At 38.3% G+C, this 16,604-nt stretch overlaps 1 protein-coding gene across 13 annotated transcripts in view; it reads right to left on the bottom strand.

Moving 5' to 3' along the window:
- The window catches only part of RAPGEF2 (Rap guanine nucleotide exchange factor 2), a 269,320-nt gene that overhangs the window by 94,766 nt on the left and 157,950 nt on the right, over positions 1-16,604 (bottom strand). For 2 of the 13 annotated variants that reach the window (XM_060178887.1, XM_060178884.1), the window contains exon 1: positions 3,621-4,444. The exons of 8 other annotated variants lie outside the window; for them this stretch is intronic. In XM_060178887.1, coding sequence (XP_060034870.1) covers positions 3,621-3,680 — 60 coding nt within the window. In that variant the 5' untranslated portion in view covers positions 3,681-4,444. Of the gene's footprint in view, positions 1-3,620; positions 4,445-4,559; positions 4,647-16,604 lie in introns of those variants that run through there. 3 more of the 13 variants (XM_060178885.1, XM_016191412.2, XM_007530378.2) reach the window with 3 other exon arrangements.

A 16,604-nucleotide genomic window follows, 5' to 3' on the forward strand; every position in this document is an offset into this window, starting at 1 on the left:
CAAAGTAAAAGACGGGGGGGGGGAGAACACAGGTCCCAAAAGGATGACAGAGGACATAACCTAGTGGGGGTTGTACTGTTGTATGGAAAACTGGGGAATGTTATGCATGTACAAACTATTGTATCTACTGTTAAATGTAAAACATTAATTTCCCAATAAAGAAATTTTTAAAAATTATGATTTAATCATGGGTATGGGGTTTTACACAATGTATCAATAGTATCTAAGAAAATGTGTAAGTGGGATAATAGTGATTGCACACCATTACATTTAATGTGATGTACACAACTTTAAAAGTGGATAGTGAGTTTAAGTGCTTCAAACTGGTAAGTGATTTTATTATTTTAAAGATCTGTTTATTTCATGAGAGGGATGGGGACACGAATGGACAGACAGACAGACAGACAGACAGACACACACACACACACACACACACACACTATCAGAATGTCACTCATGTTCATGAGGTGCAGGATGTCAAAACAGGCATGCAAGCCTGTGTTCTTACAGTAAACTATTTCTCTGACTACAAAAGCAGTATATTGAAAAAAATTTTACCAAATTTCACAATCACACTTTATTACAGAATTTTAAAAATCATGCTGAAGGAATACTATTATCACTAGGTATGCTGAAAACAGGCATAAAGAGATGTGGGTAAAAACCTTGAGCTTTAGTAAAACTTTTTAAAAATGTAGCAGCTATCAACAGTCTATAGAACTAGCGTTTGCTGGTAGCTGTTTGGAGAACGCGATTTTATAATGTATTTTTAAGTATTCATCTTTAGTTTTCAAAATGCACCGAACCACAAAGCTCTGTTGAAAATACCAGATGACTAAAAATACAACTCAGTGCTGGGGTACTTTCGGTGATGGCAAGTATTTGTCCTGATGTTATTAGCTGTCCGTCCACCTATTGAGTTGTCATAAAAGTCATGATGCGTTGTTGTGCAGGAAGGCAGAGCAAAAAAAATGTCATGACTTATCCAACAACTCAACAGAATGGAGAGGTGTAATAAAATACATAAAATTCACTACTAGCTTAAAGTATTTGATGAATGTGGCCAGGCGCTGGTACACCTAGTTAGCGCACACATTACAGAACACAAGAAGAACCCAGATACAAACCCCTGGTCTCCACCTGAAGTAGGTCTTCAGGTGTCTCTCTTCCGCTCTGTCACCCTCTCCTCTCTCAATTTCTCTGTCTCTATCCAATAATAAAAATAAATAAACATTTGAAAATAAAGTATTTAATGAGTCTTCACTAATCTAATAATTCAAGTAAGTGAGTGTCCATCTGTGGGGTGTAGTGACTGAGATGCACAGTAAGCAAGAGGAAGAAAAAACAAAACACTAGTATAGAAACAAAGTTTACAAGAGCTGAAAGATTCAACACAGTAGAAAATTTGAGTTTAGTGCTTATGTCCAACCATAGCTTATGTTAATGTCTCCTCTTAGAGCCTCACCCACTTCTGGAGTTGAGGAAACAACGCCCCTTAAAAAGTCACAAACTTTCTAAAGAAGCAAAAATAGAAGTATCTGAATTTAGTATAGTTAATTCCTTTAAAATTAGCTCTGGTATATTCTCATAAAGCCTTATAGGTCAAGAAAGAGGAATTCTTACTCAGTTTTGCTTAATAACTGTTTACTGAGTCACCTATTACGGAAGACCCAGAGTAATTTTTCTCCTACACATCCCACATATAATAAAGATCTTAAAGGTCTGCTCACTGCACGGCAAAAGGTACAGAGATAACCAAGGGAAGTCATCAGCACGTCCACAGCAAGGTCTTAGTAGCATGAGGTGGTTCCCCTCTGCTGCACATGATCTGGGATGGTACATTCTAATACTTCAGTGTGTAATGGAAGCAGCCCAGGGAACACTACCACCATGTTTTCTAGCAATCACTTGATTTGTAAGCATTTTATTGCAGGTATTACTTTGTCATCGCAGTAGCCTAAAGTTTGATAAGATATAAAGCACTCATCAGGGAACAAATCTGCATCGGGGATACACACCGTTCACAAATTTAAGCACTGACTGGTATTAACTTCCCCAACTGCTCACATTTTCACAAAACTAGAAATGGGTTTTCCTTCTCCACTAGGAAGAGTTGTAACAAGTTTCTTTGTCCATTAAACTTATTAACTTAACCAGCTCCCTCTATTATAAGAAAAGATGTGGGAGGAAGCAGAAGGGGCCTCTAAAGTTTCCGAAGTCTAGCTTAAGTAATACTTTCTCTTGTACCTGGAAAAACTATGACTTCAGAAAAGTTCGATTTTAAAGGCCGTCCTAATGAAAATCAAATTATCGAGGAACTTTTCTATAACCACCTCTCCTACTGGTGAAATTAAGTATAAGGCTGGTCTTTTTTTTTTTTTTTTTTTTTTTGGAACTGATCCGAGGAGATTTAATTAGTGAGGTAGCACAAGGATTTCATTATGAGGTTGGGGTTGGGCACTGGGTACAGCATCACCCGTTTCCTGTGCAGCTACTGCCTTTAAAATATCTTGTGGCTCACTGGAAAAATGAGATAATGCCCTGAGAGTCACTTCACCTCTGAAAATCCTTTGGTGTTAGCCAATAATTTTATTTTTATTGGTGAGAAAAACCAAATTATCCTCATAAACCTCAGCATCTCAATTCATGGCCTCCTCTGTAGAGTCCAAAGGAGCAATGATTTACAAACTCTATTTCTGAAGTTTAGCATTTCATCCTGTTCAAAACGCATGAATGAGAATTCCAACATTCTAATACCATACTTGTTAGAGATGAGGATGTAAACATAGACATTTCAAAACAACGACAAACTTAAAGACTATATATGCTGCCTAAATTCATGTGGTTTTTTTTTTTTCATTTTGAAGGTTTAAATTGCATGCGCACATAGGAATTAGTGTGATGCCAGAGGCCAGAGATCCTTCAACTTGATGGTATAAAAGTAACACTGCGAGAACTCCCATTCCTGAAACGGGAGGCACAGGCTTAGAGTCAGCTATAGAAAAGTGCTTCTCACAAACAGCAGTGGGATTTTGGCATCACAAATGCATAGCTGACTCATGGGATCAATTATAAAGAAGCAATACGTGTGGTGTTAAAAAAATTCTTTGTTTTCATCACCTAATAATACATGCTAAGCAGGCAGATGACCCCCACTGATAGTTTTTATTACCAAATCAATAACCAAAGCTCTCCTTCAAACCTACGTGTGGATTCCTTCCTATAGATAGCCCTTTCCAATAGTCCTCTGCAGGATCTCTTATTGAATTCAACTGTATGAACATTAAAAAAAACAAACAAAAACTATTTAGTTAAAGCTGAACTATCTTGCTTTTACTTCTGATTATAAACATCAGCTGCCCAATATTTCCAAATTTTGTGGTTTTGCTTTAAGTGAATTGCTGGTCTTGTTTTAATATATATATTTTTTTAAATCACAACAAAACTGGAAGAACAAGTCAGTTGTAACTCACCCTCCCACCTCCAAGAAGACTATTACACCTTCAAAAAAAAAAAAAAAAAACCCTGCTTTCCCTGAAGAGAAGCAGCAATAATTTTCATTTTTAAAGCAGTTCTCTATGACGTGCTACCAAAGCACAAGCAGCATTTTTGATACTTACTGAATGTTTCTCCTGCTGGCCCATAACTCCATGGTTAGCTGGGATTGCTAGTGGTTTCATAATGAAGAAACATATGCTGAACTGAATTTACACATCATGTACCAATCTCTCATAGATGGCAAGTCACCCTCTACAGCATTAAATTAAAAAAGAAAAGGGGTGGGGGGGGGGAGAGGAGAAAGAGGGAGGAGGAAACCAAGCTGCAGCTGAAAGTGTCACTACTGGTAAGCTTAAAAAAAAAAAAAAAACACCTCACACTTGTAGACCAGAAAAGGAATCTGAACAACGGTGTTCGTCTCCATTTTTACAACGCTGAAACTCTAACCATCTCAAGCTACGGCAAGATTGAAGAAACCTTATACAGCTCACAGTCTTCTGAGAGAGCAAGATCATTTCTGAGATTAAAGAACAGAGGCAAAAGAAAAGGAGAAAAAAAGAAAAAAGAAAACTAAAATGGCTGACTGCACACAGGCTCCCCTCAAAAAGGCTTAATACAGAATTATATTAGTCAGGGTGGTATAAGAACCAGTCTCTAGCATTCAGCCAAGCATTGTTAATACTCTTGTTTAATTTTAATCACACATACAGACCCCTCCAACCAGGAGAAAAAAAAAAAAAAGAAAGAAAGAAAAGAGAAAGAGGAAGGGAAAAAAATCAGAGCAGAGCGTGTAAATCAGAACCTCCTCCCTAGCTGCTAATGATGCTAACAGAGTGGTGACCAGTGATCTCTATCCCACTCCACTAACCAAGTTTGCACAATTAATCTGAGCAGCGTGACACTGATGGACATTTAATTTAATGATGCCTGTCCCTCACACTCAGCACAGGCATGACTGCTAGCAAGAGTCACTAACAGAAACACAACACATGCACGCACACAATCTTGAGAATCATGAGTCTGAACGCAATACACCAATATAATTACATTATTGTGCTTACTTTGGAGGACCATGGCTGCAGGCAGTTGGCATAGCAACGCACAAGGAAAGCCATTTCCTGGGTAGAGAAAGCTTCCTTTTCTAAATGAAAAAAAATTCCTCTTAGGAAACAAACGGCATTGCTGCTTCCTGCAGAAAGCAAGACACTGTAGTCTGTCTCTTAACCTGCAAGGCTCACACTCAATGCAGTTCTAGTGATGTAAGTGGATTTCTCTCTCACCCTCCCTCTCCCTATATACACTGAAATATTCAGCTCAAATGGTACACACATTCCTTAAGGCTCACCCCCCTCCTCTACTTAACCATTTCACTCATTAAGGTAGCGATGGACAATTCAGATAAAGTAACAAGCTCTTGCCTGTATTATATCAGCAGCTGTAGGTTAAGCAAGTCTCAGAGGGATGGAATCCATTGATTGCTGACTCAAATATTATCACTGAAGACAGGGTAGGAAAACGGAGCATGGACTTACTTAAACAGCTTTGAACTAAAATATGGAATTTTTTCACCAAGGTGAAGATGAAAGGGTGGATGTGACCTCTTCCTCACCCTTCAATATCACTGTGCTACGGGAAACAAGTACCTATCAAAATTTTACAAAATGCACCTTTTAACAAGCTCTGTATGTAGAAGATATGATCTTCACAAACACTGCACACAGTGCCTTGCAAATGTCAAAACTCAACTAACTGGGGTTTCTTTAAACCAACATCAAACTTATTTTAAAGGTGGAGAGTGGAAGCGAAAGAGAATGCGTTATTCCACCATACATGCTTAATTTTATCGAGGCCAGCAGATCACTTGAAAGATGGCATTACAGTTGGTAAGGAGCCAAAGATAAAAACGTATCACTCTGGTCAAGTTCTTACAGTCACATTTATCAATAAATGCATACATAACAAAAACAGATTTGGAAACATGGCATCTTTAATGATGGAGTCTAGAACTGTCAGTACTTACTAATCTGTGTTTCTTGTCTTCCTAATGACTCTGATACATGCCATGCTCTGTCCTGTTTCCTTTCATATCTAAAAGCCATCATTCCCTCTATGGAACTATTTTGGATTCTTCTCCCCACCAATCCCCAAAATATTTCTTGTACATATTTTGATGTTGCCCATTATTCATTATTCTCTTTCAGCCGCATATATTCAGCCTGTATCCAGCCACTCAACTAAAAGTTCGCCCCCGTTTTTAAAATACGTTCATATTTCTCCCATCTCAAAGTCCGGAGCTTTTCTTAAACACAAAAATGTCCTATGGCTACAACCTTTGCTTCTTCTTCCACTTTGCAACACAAGAAGCACTGATATAAAATATATACCGAAGAAAAAAACAAAAAACCTAAAACTCAGCAGTATGGGAACAAATGGACAAAAAAAACATTCCAGAGATCTTAACAGATGCCACACCAAATAAGATAGTCTGATGGCAAATAAGCACAGAAAAATCACACCAAATCATGTGTAATCAGAGGTATGCCCACTAAAGCAACGAGAGAGCACTACAGCAACTATCAGAAAGATCAAAATTTAAAACAGTGACAACACCAAATACTCTTCAGAATTTAAAGCAACAAAAACTGCCCCCACACTGCTGGCAGGAATGCAAAATGGTACACGTACTGTGGAAGATATTGTTTTTTGTTTTTGAACAAATCTAAACATATTTTTGTCATACAGCCTAGTAGTTGCACTTCTTGATATCTACTGTAGAGTTCAAAACTTGTGCTCCAGGAAGCAGCACCAAGGATAGGATGCTTCTTCACCCTGCTCCTTCTCTTCCTCCTCCTACTCTCTCTCATAAATAACTTTTCTTTAAAAAGTTCAAAATGTAGGCCCACAAAAAAACCTTCACAGAGATGGTATTATAGCAGCTTTATTTATACTTTTCAAAACTTGCAAGCAACCAAGATGTCTTTCAGTAGATGAAAAAATCTATAGTACATCAAGGTAACAGAATGCTATTCCGAAGTAAAAAAATGGGCTAACAAGCCATGAAAGAGACAACCTTAAATGCACACTACTAAGGGAAAGAAGCCATCTGAAAAGGCCAGAAACTGTATATAGCAAATCATGTGTCATTTTTATCATCATCATCTTTATTTACTTACTAGATAGACACAGCCTGAAACTGAGAGGGAGAGAGACAGAGAGACACCTGCAGCAATACTTCACCACTTGTGAAGCTTACCCCTTGCAGGTGGGAACCAGGGGGCTTGAACCTGGGTCCTTGCACACTGTAACATGTGTGCTCAACCAGGTGCGCCACTACCCAGCCCCCATGTCATTCTTGTAAAAACAAAATCATGAAGATAATAGGAAGATCAGTGGTTGCCAGAAGTGGAAGGAGATAAGTACGTAGAGTGTTGATTTTTAAAGTAAGAACAAACAAATAAACAAAAAACAGTAATACTATAATAATGGATGCCACTTATATGTATGGGTCCCGAGTCACAGATTATACAACACCAAGAATGAGAGCTAAGGAAAAGTATGGATTTGGGGGGGGGGGGGCAAGACAGTGGTTTACCTGGTTAAGTGTACACATTATAGTATACACAAAGACCCAGGTTTAAGCCCCTGATCCCCACCTGCAGGGGGAAAGCTTTATGAGTGGTAAAACAGGGTTGCAGGAGTCTCTCTGTCTCTTTCCCTTTCTCTAGCTTCTCCTCCTCCTCTCAGTTTCTGTTTCTATCCAATAATAAATAAATAAAAATACCTTTTAAAATTACATTATTTTTTAAAGTATGAATTTGGAATGGTTATGATATTCCTTTCCTTCCCATTCTTCCCTCCTCTCCCTTACCCTCTCCTCTGCACTGTTCAGCTCTGGCTTATGATAGTACAGGAGAACTGAACCTGGGACCTGAGAGCCTCAGGCATGAGAGTCTGCTTGAATGTTATCTACTCCGCCCTGGTTATGATATTTCAGTGGGGGGTTCATCTTGGTTAAAGATGCAGTCTAGCTAATGACATTGATAATGGAGAAGATTATACATGTAGAAGCAAAGGGCAATGGGAGATCTATGAGCCCTTTTCTTAAATTTGCTTTAAAACCCAACCTGGCTCTAATACTAATTATTATTTTTTAAGAGAAAGCCAACTACAATCAAAAGGTAGGAAAAATATCAAGCAACTACCTATGAACCAATGCATGAATAAAATATAGGGGTATTATAAGTTTTAAAAAGAGATAGTCTTAGTTTGCTTGTTTTAACCAAAGCACTGCTCAACTCTGGCTTATGGTGGTACTAGGGACTGAACCTAGAACCTTTGGTGCCTCAGACATGAAAGTCTTTCTGCATAACTATTATTATTCACCCAGCCCCAAAGTGATAAAGTCACTCTAGCATGAAAAAAATCTAGAACAATATATGAAGTAAAATAACTCAGTCAAAAAAGATAAATACTGTATTATTGATTCCACTTATATGGAGTACTACAATAAAATTAATAGAGACAGAAAGTAAGACCGGGGGAAAGGAAAATGGGAAGTTACCGTTTACTTAAAAATACTTCAAATGATAAACTTCGATGCTATGCATTCTTTGCCATAATCACAAAAGTAAGTGGCAACATGGTAATACCACAAATAAGTAATCTGATTCTTTTTTCATAACTAATTTTTATATTTACTTACTTATTGGATAGGGACTGAAGGAAACAGAAAGAGGGAGAGGGAGGTAGAGGTAGAGAAGGAGAGACAGAGTCCTGCAGCACTGCTTGAGCCCGGATCCTCCTGCATGTAACATATGTGCCCAACTGACTGGACCACCACCCAGACCCAAATAATCCTATTCCACTTACTCGACTCATCTAGTCCATGGGGCAAATACATGTGATAAAAACTCTTATATCCATGTTCAAGCAAATTATCCTTATGCTGATGGCTTCTGGCCATACATGGAAGTTTCCTGTTGTTTACCCTTCTCTGAAAACAAACAAACAAGCCATTCCTCACAAGAAGAAAACAAACCTAATGAGAAAACACCAAAGATGAAGGCCCTGTCATCCCCCTACACCCAAACATCACAACCTGTGGTGAGACCAGTGTGATTGCTTACAATCTGGCTCCATGCCTACAGCCTACATGTGTCAAAAACTCTGACCACAATATTGACATTTTATTATCCATATTACCTGCACACCGAAACACACCTAGTCAAGCTATAATAGACCAAACACCACTTACAGAAATGAAATATAAACTGAAGAGTTAGGAGAATCCCAAATTACAAGAGTTTACACAAACAAGAACAAATGATACTTACTTACCTTAGCCTTAATTTGGAATATATTCACTACATACCTCGACCATCTAGATTTAGCGAGTAACACTAAATAGCTCTGGCTAGAAAAAGAGCCATGTGGCAACTTCCTGCCCTGTGCCAAGAACATCTAATGACTTCTAAATTATATGCAACAAATCCCCCCCAAAAAGGGATTACACACAGCTTTTCATTTAAAGGCTGTCCATGCTAAATTTAATACAATTTGATTTGTGTATATTTTTCCAGCTAAAGAGTCACTTTAACTACTATAAAACTGAGAAAGATTTCTTTTCAGTAATTGTTAATCACACCTAGAACATGTTGATTTATTTATAATATGTTTATAATGTAGTATTTATCCATAAATTTCAATGTGCTTTACAAACATTTAATTAAGTTCATCAAAACCCAAGGGAAGAAAGTAATGTATTCCTCTTTCATAGAAAGTAAAAGTGGGTAGGGCGCCAAAGTAAAAGCCCTGTGGTGAGGGGTAGACATGCAGCTTCCTGGGCCAGTGGGGGTGGCAGTGGGTGGGAGGGATGAGTCAGAGTCTTTTGGTGGTGGGAATGGTGTTTATGTACACTCCTAGCAAAATGCAGACATATAAATCACTAGTTAATTAATATGAGAGGGGGAAAATTAATTGTATGTCTCGAAGTTTTTCAAAACACAAACTGAATCTTTTTAATATATAGGCTGTGTAATTGATATGCAGACTCTCTCAAAAGCCTAGACCAAGTAGATCAGAAGCAACCAATAGCACAGCTATATACAAGATACTGGGTACTGTACAGCAAACCCTAACAAAAGGACTTTTCAAAGTTAACCCAATTACCAATTAATGTGATGATAACATTAACTATCGATTGTCTTTTTGAACCCTAAGACAGCAGGAACCTCACATCTCCACTATAGAGCCTCTACTTCCCCCAGTCCTGGAACCCTTGGATAGGGCCCAATTTCCTGTATGCCTCTTCCAATCCATATCAAATAATATTGCATCTGCCGATCACAACCTAACTAACGATTGCCACCTCAACATGCTTCACTTCAGACTGTGTCAAGAGACTTCACGTGTGGAATGACAACCCTTCAGCTTCATTACTCGGGTGAGACCTTTCCTTTCATAGTATACTCTAATTCTATCTCAGGTGGTTTACTTTCTAACAAAGTCCCAAAACCTAGATATACACCAGTTTCTGTGAGAGAGAGCATATGTTCACACGTATCCGTAAACTACTGCAAAATATATACCTGAAAGCAGAAGTACACTAGAGTTTGCAGTGAGTATCCCCCTAACACTTCCTTTCCACTATTCCAAGCTTTGGGTCCATAACTGCTCAACAATTTGTTTGGCTTTGTATGTTAACTCTCTTTTCAGTCACCAGGTTCCAGATGTCATCAGGATGCCGGCCAGGCTTCCCTGGATTGAAGACCCCACCAATGTGTCCTGGAGCTCCGCTTCCCCAGGGACACACCCTACTAGGGAAAGAGAGAGGCAGACTGGGAGTATGGACTGACCAGTCAACGCCCATGTTCAGCGGGGAAGCAATTATAGAAGCCAGACCTTCTACCTTCTGCAACCCACAATGACCCTGGGTCCATGCTCCCAGAGGGATAGAGAATGGGAAAGCTATCAGGGGAGGGGGTGGGATATGGAGATTGGGTGGTGGGAATTGTGTGGAGTTGTACCCCTCCTACCCTATGGTTTTGTTAATTAATCCTTTCTTAAATTAAAAAAAAAAAAAGAAAAACAAGTTCAGAAAAGAAAACAGAAGTAGAACCTGAAATGGAATTGGCGTATCACACCAAAGTAAAAGACTCTGGGGTGGATGGGTGGGGAGAATACAGGTCCATGAAGGATGATAAATGACATAGTGGGGGTTGTATTGTTAAATGGGAATCTGGGGAATGATATGCACGTACAAACTATTGTATTTATTTTTATTGTATGTTGAATGTAAAACATTAATTCCCCAATAAAGAAATAAATTTAAAAAAAAAAAAAAAAAGAAACAGAGGGGGGAGCCAGGTGGTGGTGCAACAGGATAAGCGAATTGGGGGTGGGGAGGGAGGGGTGGTGTCACTTCACAAGCCTTGAAGCAGGTCTCTTCCCCTCCCCCAACTTCCCCTCTCAATTTCTCTGACCTATCAAAAAAAAAATTGAAAAATAGCCATAGTAGCAGTGGATTTGTAGTGCAGGCAGTGAGCCACTGTGATAACGCTGGAGGCAGAGAGAGAAAGAGAGATGGAGTTGCTGTACTTGCTTCACTACTCATGAGGCCTCCTCCCTACAGGTGGGGACTGGGGACCAGGGGTTTAAACCCATGTCCTTACACACTATAATGTGTGCCAGAACCTGTCCCCAAAAGTTATTTTACTAGGTATTGTCAGAAATCTTCCTTCTCTTTTCCTAAACCTAATGTACCCACCCACTGGTACTTAAATCATTTTCAAAAGAAAAGCTGGATATCCGACCAATTCTTACACTGTGACTCAGTCCTCCGTGTATCACCTATTCCATCCACATTTGGGTGTCTCTCAGATGGGTCCTCTAAACACACTCTTTCAAAAGCACCTAGAGAGGAAATCTAGGCTTGACCCACAGTTTATCTGCATTCATGAGATAAAACAATACTTCAGATTTACTAGTAAAAATAATTTAACTATAGATCCAGTACATCACGGTATTTATATGTTTATCTATGAAATTAAATGAAAGATACCAAGATCAAGGAGATAGTAAAGAAGTAGACTTTCAGGCTTGAATTCCAGAGGTTACTGGTTCAATGTCCAGCACCACCACACACCACTGCTGAGCAGTGTTCCCTTCATTCTATCCCCATATTTCCCTCCCTCCTTCTCTTTCTCAATATTCCTTGTTTCCTTCAATAAAATTAGAGAGAAAACTAACCATTCTTGGTGTTTATGTCAATATATCAATAACAAAAGAATATATCTCATGAAACAATTTTTTAAATAAAATGAGAGATAACAATGCAATGCCTGGAACATAATAAATGTTGACTAAGTATCTGAGTTGCCTCTAAACATAGGATTTAGAAATACTGGGAATCTGTTTTTGACCTGGCACTTCTGAAAGACCTAAAAGAGTCCAAAAACGGCCAGGTCAACTCCAAAAATGTGTTACAAGGACTTCTACAGCTTGCTTCTTCAAATAAAAACTGGAACACTCTATGCATAATATATTTGCCCAATACTCACATGGGACATGTCAGAAAGTGAAAACAGACGATGGCATGAGGTGGGGAGGGAAAGAAAGGTGAATTTTCAGCTTCAAGAATGGAGCTTTCAGCAGCCTAAGAAGTGGCTCAGTGAGCAAAGGTCTGAGTTTGATCCCCAGCGGTGCTTTTGCCAGAGTACTGCCCTGGTCTATTGGTCTGTCTATCCATCTATCCTGAAATCAGTAAGTCTTTAGGGGGAAAAAACATAACTTTAAAGATAAACTTTTTGAGAGGTCAGGTGGTAGCATACCCAGTAAAGAGTACACATTACCATGGGTAACAACCCAGGTTCAAGCCCCCAGTCCCTACCTTTCAGGGGAAAATTTCACAAGCAGTACTGCAGATGTCTATCTCTGTCTTTCATCTCTACTGAGAAAAAAAAAGAGGGTAGCTACTAGGAATGTTAAGAGTTGTATAGGTACACACTCCCCCCACCATGACCCTGGTGGCAAAAATAAATAAAATGTGCTTATCTGAAATATGAACAGATTTCAACAATGGATTTAAGAAAGTTTACTTCATTTCCTAGGAAAACTATTTAAAGAAAACATCTTGACGTGCTCTAGACCTCACAGGTGGTATCCGTGAACATTAGTAGTATTTTATAAAGCAGTACTGCAAATCTAAGTAGGAATTCTTATCTTTCTTATTAATTGGTCATATGGTATATTCTTTTGTTATTAATACATTTGCATAAACACCAATAATTGTTAGTTTCCTCTCTAATTTTATGGAACAAAGCAAGGAATATTGATCACCAAGCAGAATATAGGGTAGCTTGAAGGCAGGAACCATACAAAATTCTATTTACCTAATGTTGTCAACAACAACTTATGTGTATCTTCCAAGAGGAAGAATGCATAAGTGAATCTACTAAAAGTTTATAGCTAACCTGTGAAGTATTACTAACTTGGCTTTAAAAATGAGCAAATAAAGTATAACCATAAAAGATGTCTAAATGGAAGTCGGGCAGTAACACAGTGGGCTAAGCGCAGGTCGTGCAAAGCACAGGGACCAATATAAGGATCCCGGCTCGAGCCCCCAACTCCCCACAGGTAGGGGAGTCATGTCACAACTGGTGAAGCAGGTCTGCGGGTGTCTGTCTTTCTCTCCCCCTATCTTCCCCTCCTCTCTCCATTTCTCTCTGTCATATCCAACAACGATGACAACAATAACTACAACAATATAACAACAAGGGCAACAAAAGAGAATAAATAAATAAATAAATAAATAAATAAATAAATAAACAAACAAACAAATAAGTCTACATAAGTTGCTTACAGATAAACTGAAGTGCTTCATGTTTGCTACCTAACTCAAGTAAAACTACCATAGTCTTGGGCACCTGGAAACATACCTAAAATGGACTTCCTAGCTTCCTTCTACCCTAAGATTCCTAATGCTCTAGTCCTACTTTATAGTTCCTGTTCATTAACCATTTTGTCTCACTTTATATCCTGCTACCTTCCAGACCACCAAGTTGCAGACACTAATATAATTCCCTGACATTCCTGGACAAACGACCTCACCAATGTGTCCTGGAACATAGCCTCTCCAGAGTTCTACTCCCCCTGGGAAAGAAAGAAGCAGGCTGGGAGTATGGATTAACCTGCTAATGCCCATGTCTATGTGGAGAAGCAATTACAGAAGCCAGAATTCCCATCTTCTGCACCCCAAAAACAATTTCGATTCCTACTCCCAGTGGGGTAGAAGTGATGAGAGGAAGAAGTTAAGAGGATCTCCATCAGGACCCAGAGAGAAAGGAGGAAAAAGGGAGGAACATTTGAATGTAGTTATAGGGTTATGTGTGGCTTGAAGGGGAAGATAGGACTAGACCTGGAAGAAAAGGAGGAAATTATGTACAAGTGTAGACAGATAATTGTAGAGATAATAGTTAACCCTTGTCTGCAACCTTGGGAGAGTTGCGGTGGCCTGCAATGGAGGGACAGGGATTCAGAACTCGGGTAGTGGGAACAGTATGGAATTATATCCCTGTTGACACATACTTTTATAAATCAATATTGAATCACTAATAAAATTTTTTTAAAAAAGCAAAGTAAAGTGTTTTCAATAACTTGGTAGGTGCAAAAAGCAGATAAAGACCAGAATTTTTTAATTTAATGGGGATAAATATAAAGAACTACACATAACTACCATTAGAATATCACCTCAAGATAAGATCTGAGGAATAATTCAAGGATTCTCTGTGAAACTGAGCTGGCCAAAAGCTCCATCTGAGCCAATATCCAATGCTTCAGAACTTTAATATATTCTTGGGTAACATCATATATGCAATGTCTGAGACAGGAAGATAGAAGTTATTCTGTAATCTGCACTAAAGGATATTATAGGAACAGCTCTAGACTTCATAACTTAGAACAGAGAATGAATAAATACAGTATTCAAATATATATGTTCTCAAAAGTGTCTAGGCACACTTCAAGAAATTGATTGTGTTTAGCTCAGAAAACACCTAATAGAGTAAAATCTTTAAACATCTGTAGATCCATTATATAAAAATGAAATATGAATATTTACTTGTATTACTTTAGAAGCTATCTAGAATTACAAACTACAATTACAGAGAGGCAAATTCCAGCTTAACATAAGGAAAAATTTCTAAGTAATGAACTCTTCCCTATAATAAATAATAAGCACTAAGATTTACTAAACCCTTAGTTTGTATGAGACAGTAGGGCACAGTTTTGATATACATTACATATTAACTATTTTGTAACTACCAGCACGAAATGTATTTAAAAGTTTTAAAGCAGTGGCTGCATGTCAGTGTTTATAGAGAAAAAAAAATGTCTTAAGTACTGTGAATAGGCGGTTTCTAAAATCCTTATAAGTTCCAAGGTTATCTTATCTAACATGACATTAAACAGTTGCTAGGGAGGGGTAGAGGGACGGTAACCTGATACAGAATGTGAGAAAAAGACAGTGCACATTAATGGAAACGAATCTGTCTTGGGTAGGATTTCCTAGTGGTAGCTCCCCTTTATTCTCAGATTTTTGTCCTCCTACTTTAGTGGTTGAACTGATACACACATATATCTAAAGTTTAAATAATACAAAACTGACATACATTAGCATCAGCCTGAAAAATAAATGATTGTAATCAATGGAAACGAATAATTCTGGCAGCAATTTTTAAAAAGGGGGGAGAGGGATAGAGAGGAAAGGAAAGAAGAGTAACCACGAAAACTGACCAAGTTCCTTAAATTGTTTGGCCTCAAGGTGTGCTGATCTCCTTAGAGCGATGACACCAATCATCAGGCTTCTTAGTACTGTAGAGAGGTTTAATTAACAAGATTTCTGAATAAACACCTAGATGACTGGTATAAACCAGCCAAGGTCAATGAGGGCCAGCTACATTCTTTTAAAGCTACTCTAACCCACCAATTAGTATTATACAGATAGATGGGATGAGCATTCTTCTATAGACCTGCTATTACACCATTCTTGAAATATGAACCAATACATAGATGGGAGTGTGGTCTAAAACCATCAACATATATGCCAAGGTTCTGTCGAGCAGCTAGGACATGCAGCACAAAAGGCATACAATGGTACACAAGATACTAAAACTTTCAAAAACTCTATTAAGGGGACTGGGTGGTGGTGCAACTGATTGAACGCACATGTTACAGTGCTCAAGGACCTGGGTTCGAACCCCCGGTCTCCACCTGCAGAGGGAAAGCTTTATAAGTGGTAAAGCAGGGCTGCAGGTGTCTCTCTCTCTCCCTCTCTATCTCCCCTACCTTCTCGATTTCTGGCTGTCCCCATTCAATAAATAAAGATAATTTAAAAAAAAACTATTAACTCTCTAGGAATTTAAATTTTATGAAACATTTTTATTTCTAAAATCTTAGCATCTTAAAACACACACACATACATATAAAATGTCTTGAGTTCTCATAATAGTTCAATAATATTCTAAAACAGTAACGATATTTATAAATGGAAGCATTAATCAATAGACTCCACAGCCAGGAATAGAACTGTGCCTGTCTCTCTGTTGTAATTAAATATATGCCAGACAGGAAATGCTTCCAAGTAAATTTGCCTGGAAAATAATTAAATATAGAAGTTTGTCTCAACATAGAAACTATTCTAGATGCCACAGAAATTTTTTAAATCGTCTCCTGAAAAAGAATACTGACTGTCAATATGACCCACCACATGAGCTTAAGATGTCAAAAATCAATCTTCCTTCTTATAAATGAATAAACAAAGTCCAAAACACACAGCTAATTTCTCCCTCTCCTAAACAGCTCTTTAAAAAGGCAGGTCACAGGCTGGGTGGTTGAGGGCACATGTTATAATGCACAAGGACCTGAGTTGGGGACACTGGTTCCTACCTGCAAGGGGAAAAGCTTTCCAAGTGCTGAAGCAGTGCTGCAGGTATCTATCTCTCTCCCTATCATACCCTTTCCTCTCAATTTCTGGCTGTCTCTATCCCATAAGTAAATAAAAATTTTTTAAAGGCAGAACATTTTTACCTTATTCATATTTTTAGTTTCAT

Source organism: Erinaceus europaeus, chromosome 19 (genome assembly GCF_950295315.1).
Source record: "Erinaceus europaeus chromosome 19, mEriEur2.1, whole genome shotgun sequence".
Taxonomy (NCBI): domain Eukaryota; kingdom Metazoa; phylum Chordata; class Mammalia; order Eulipotyphla; family Erinaceidae; genus Erinaceus; species Erinaceus europaeus.